The 5,000-nt window shown below is 40.5% G+C and overlaps 1 protein-coding gene across 1 annotated transcript in view; it reads left to right on the top strand.

Moving 5' to 3' along the window:
- Positions 1-105: 105 nt before the first annotated feature.
- The window catches only part of polr2b (RNA polymerase II subunit B), a 33,139-nt gene continuing 28,244 nt past the window's right edge, over positions 106-5,000 (top strand). Inside the window, exons 1-2 of the mRNA XM_040002074.1 lie at positions 106-404; positions 3,659-3,661. Coding sequence (XP_039858008.1) covers positions 331-404; positions 3,659-3,661 — 77 coding nt within the window. The 5' untranslated portion in view covers positions 106-330. The remainder of the gene's footprint in view (positions 405-3,658; positions 3,662-5,000) is intronic.

Here is a 5,000-nt window from a genome sequence, read left to right as displayed (position 1 = left end):
CTTTGTTTTCATACGCAAATGGTGGAAAAAGCATGGCGGCGACGGAGAATGAGAAGGGGGAAAGCGGATCGTTAAATGAAACAGATGAACCAGAATTGGTTTGTAAAAATGCTGCAACTTCAGTGGTGTGTTACTGGTTTGGCTTTCATTCATCAGATACACAACAAAGCACAATTTTTGATAGAACATCCAAGCAGGCCAAAACCTGAGGTTGCATGGCGTTAAAACGGCTGCTTGCAAAACCCCCCCCCCCCAAAAAAAACCTAACACAGCAGCCGCCAGCGCTGTAAAAAACGGTAGACTGGTGAGCAATGTTCCCTCTAATTTTTCATGTGTCTAAGCGAACACACAAACTCCCTGAGTAGTCCCTTGGACCACTGTGAGCAACAGCAGACGTGTGCACTGTGGTCACGCCAGCATCGAATCCATCCAAGTTACATGGTGTTACGAACTTGCATGTCCATGTGTTTGTTTTGTGCAGGTGTTGTGTCTTTTTATGTTAATTTAGCTGTGCCAGGGCCCTGCTCCGATTGGTGCGTGGATACACTGCCCCGACGTGACTGGTTCCAGCTGGAGGACCCGCCCATTAAAAGGAGGCTGGAGTGCTACAGCGGGAGAGGTCCTCGCGTTTCTCCTCATGACCCAGCAGTATTCCTGTGGCAGCCGCTGGCTGCAGTGCGCTTAAAAGTTGTGGAAGTGGAGTGGGTAGGGGTGAGCTGCCGTTTCTTTTGATCACCCGTTTTCTCCTGTTTTGAGTTAGTTAAGGAGGTCAGACTCTGTCTTTATTTTTGACTTTGTTTTGGTAAGGTCAGGGGTGCGGGATTTGTGTAGATTTGTTTTGTTTATTGCTTTGGCCTTGGCTCACCCTGAAGTGTTGACACTCCCGTTTTGGTTCCTTTATTTCACATTGTACATAAACCACATTGTAACTAACGGATTTGTTTCTTGTGGCTGCTTGGGTCTTGGGGGGGGAGCGAGTGCCTCACTCATGTTATTGCCTGGCCCTAGACGGGTCGTAACAATGGTTTATTAAAATAATCAAATTACAGCATGTACATTTATGTTAGACTACTTTTAATTAACTGCTTTAGCCCACTTACAATGAAAATTTAAAAATTTATTTCATAACCTGTGTAGCATGTTAACACTATTGGAAGTAAAAATAACTTGAACTCCAATTTTGAAAACAAAACTTTCTTCTTTTTTACAAAGTTCTGACTTGTATTATGAGTCTGTGTCTGTGGTCTGGGAGAGAGTCCTGTAACTCTGTCTGCAAAATACAGTAAATAATGACCAATGTTGGGCTATTAATTATATAGTTACTTCTTTAAAAAAGTAACTGTTTTGCAAACAACAAAGATTTTTGCAGCTGTTTACCTAAAAATGCAGCCAAGGCGTTTTTTAAATAAACAAACTATTTACAGAACAATCAGCTGTTCTGCATCAAATCTAATGCCAAACAAATTATTTGTGCCACTCCAAAAATAATTTCTGTCCACTATAAGATAAAGGAGAACAACAGCCTGATACCTGCAGGCCTGACAGCAGCAGATGTATCACTGCTGTAACACCTGTAACATTCAGCAGTCGCCTCATTGTTCTGACACACACAACAAAACTATTGACTACACTACACACTAACTACACAAGATTTGAGCTAAACGTCGCAAATCTCTCACATCTCAAAACACCGCCGTCACTCCTAAAACTTCCCCCTCCCTAAACAACTAAATGCCATGTTGCCATATCATTTTTTGATTGGTCGACATGGTACTTTTTTCGACCAATAGGAAAGGGTGTTTTTGGTGTTGTCTTTGCTCACAGGCGGAAAGTGCTTTCGAGCGTTTTCCTTATAAAACGCCGTTTTTACCATTTCTTCCCGCAGTAAATATAAACAACGACAGTATTCAGGAAGAAAACCAAACATTGCAGATATTTTTATCATAATTCTGGTTTTACGTGGCCCATCAACACAAAATTAAAACTGGTATAAAGTCCACACACCGTCAATTGTTCCGTCTGTCCTGCTCACATCTCCAATGGTTGAACACGTTGTCATTAACGTGGCTTCACTCCACATCAGCCATGCCGCTTTGCTAGCTAAAACACCGGTGTCGGCCCATAAGGACGCTGTCATAGCCTGTCAACGATGTTGATTAGCTACGTATATATGAATGTGAATCGCATCATTGGCTGGACTATGGGATAAGGTGGCATCGTTCAGTCACTCACTGACTAACACTGCAAAACAGAATTGTTAAAGTTTTAATTTTAATTTCAATTCAGGTTAGATTGTTTTCTGTGCGCAGAGACCGTGCCAGCAGTACGCAATTGCGCATGCGCTAGAGCTGGGCGATATAAGATTTTTTCATATCACGATAGGTTTTTTTCATTTCAGGCGATAACGATATATATCACGATATAAGCCAAATAACTATATTTGTAAGATTTAAATGTGCCGTTGCTCACAAGTAAAATGTGAAATAATCAGCAGCTTGTTTTTATTTTATATATTTATTTCCCATAATAAGTTCAACAGGGTAGATGTACTTAAGGAACATGAGACTTTTTCAGATAAATAAAGGCAAATATTGCAAACTACACAAAAGGCAGCCGCTAAAGCGTTTAAGTTTCAAAATAGAACAAACAAAACAGACTACTAAATTGTCAATTCCACTTAGAAACAAAATATTAATTCTAAAAATAAATCTTAGTTTTACAGAAGAACAGACAAAATTGACTAACTTTTGTCAATATCAAATAAACTGAGAACTAAAAGGAAATTCTCAATCTCTCCTTGTTGTATAGCTTAGCTTTTCAAACAGTTTTAACAGTTACTTTAGTCTGACAAAAGCCGAATGACGAATTAGCGCTTCCGGTCAGATTGAGCATGCACCGCTTTATTGTATTTCCAGACTTGCTTTCGGCACAGTTTACAGTGTGCGCTACTCTGTTTTTTGTCAGACTTGAAATAGCCGAAATACCTTCACACTACGGAACTTCTATGGCTCTTCCGTTCGACAATCTCTCCGGCATTGGAACCATCATCTGTTGTCTCTTCGGTAACCTTCGGTCACGCTCGGTTGATTTTTCTCTAGTCGGCACACTCATTTCCTCCATTACCCAGCGGCACGGTGGCTGGCTGCTTCCCAAACAAATACACTTGGCACTTGGCTTGGCTTGGCTTGGCACTTCCCAAACAAATACACTTGGCACTTGGCACTTGTGCTGTACGTAACAAGTCACGTGACGTGACGCTGCGGCTGTGATTGGTTCGGCTCTGCGCTACTTAATTTGGATTGGCTGTTCTTTTTTTTCTTAAAGAGGACAAGCGCGGCGAGGTCTATCGCAATAGTTTAATTTTTCTATTGAGAAAAAGTTATTTCGCAATACATATCGTTATCGTTCTATCGCCCAGCTCTAACATGCGCGCAGCTTAAAGGGAACATTGCTGTTGGGTGAATAATGCAAAAAACAGAGATCTGAGATGGAAAACTAGCCAAACTCAGAGGGAATTAATAATGATGTTTATCAAACGAGAAACATAGTTTGATCTTCTTTTGCTGCTGGTTCAGAGAGAGACAACACCTGCAGCATCAGAGACCTTTGAGCTGTCAGCTTTGAACACTGATGGCGGGTCCGTGTACGTGCCGTTCAGTCCGCGCTTTGTGTGGACTCACCATAATATTTTTCCTGTAAGAACAGATGATCACTACATCTCCACAAGGACACACAGGTGAGTTTACCTGATGACGATCCAGCACGCTTCCTGCCACAGGTCAGGAGTGATCTCATCATCATCTTCATCATACTGATTATCTGACAGAGACAGCAGGGATAAATATACGTGAGCAATACACATACTGAGACGTAGAAGCTTCACCGATCAATCAATGACAGATTGTCGGTTCAGGTTACTTCCTTTTCACAGATAACTGCACATAGAGTTTAATGATCAGTTTAAACAACTGGTAAATTGATCAGATACATCAATAAAAACAGATGACAATCTCACAGGAAAGTTATTGATCGTTCTGTTTTTAACTCACTGGTTCTGATCACGCAAACTGATCAATCAGAAGCAACACATCTGATCTGTTAAGTAAACTTCCTGTTTGTGTGAGTCGAGTGTAATGACATCACTTCCTGTCTGAGTGCAGGCAAATGCAGCACACAGCCTGAAGCTGGTGATATCAGGAGAACTCTGTTGATATGAACTGTGAGAGGTCCTGAAGACTGAGCCTCAGGGTTCATCAGAGAGCTGATTCCAAACTGCTGACCGCACGATGGTGATGATTTACTGTCAGATCACAAGTGATGGAGGTGACACATGGCTAAATCCAACGTTCAGTGTTTTCCAGCCCACACAGAATCTAATTAACAGCTGCAGTCTGACAGACTTTCATTTGTCACACTACAGATGACACTCCCTGTGAGCTCAAACAACTGTTTCATAAAATCCAAGCTTGGCTTTTGAAACACTTAAGTGATGAGTCTTGGCCCTGCTCTCACAGCTTTGAGCTGATTACAATTCTCTCGTCCCCCTCATTCAAATGAATCATAAATGATCAAATCAAATCACTTTTATTGTCACATCACATGTGCAGGTACATTGGTACAGCACATGTGAGTGAAATTCTTGTGTGCGAGCTTCACAAGCAACAGAGTTGTGCAAAATACAATAATGTAAACAAGCAAAATACAAGAATGGCTACATCTGAAACTAATAAATATATGTACAATATATAATAGTATATGCATTTCTGGATGTGTATACTAAATATTTTTCTACGTGTGTGTGTGTGTGTACACATATTTTACAAATTAAATAGAGTAAACAATAAATAAAATATATAAAAATATACAGAGTTGAAATCAAATCAGCTATTACACTCTGCTTAACACACTATTTACTAAGAGTTAAAGTTTGTGGAACAAATCCTGTTATTGTGGCTCATTTAAATATTCTGCTCTTGAAAATAATCTCTTACAATACTGGG

Source organism: Simochromis diagramma, unplaced genomic scaffold (genome assembly GCF_900408965.1).
Source record: "Simochromis diagramma unplaced genomic scaffold, fSimDia1.1 OVJJ01000738.1, whole genome shotgun sequence".
Lineage (NCBI taxonomy): Eukaryota > Metazoa > Chordata > Actinopteri > Cichliformes > Cichlidae > Simochromis > Simochromis diagramma.
The sequence above is the reverse complement of the archived record's forward strand: the minus strand, read 5'-3'. Positions and strand labels throughout refer to the sequence as shown.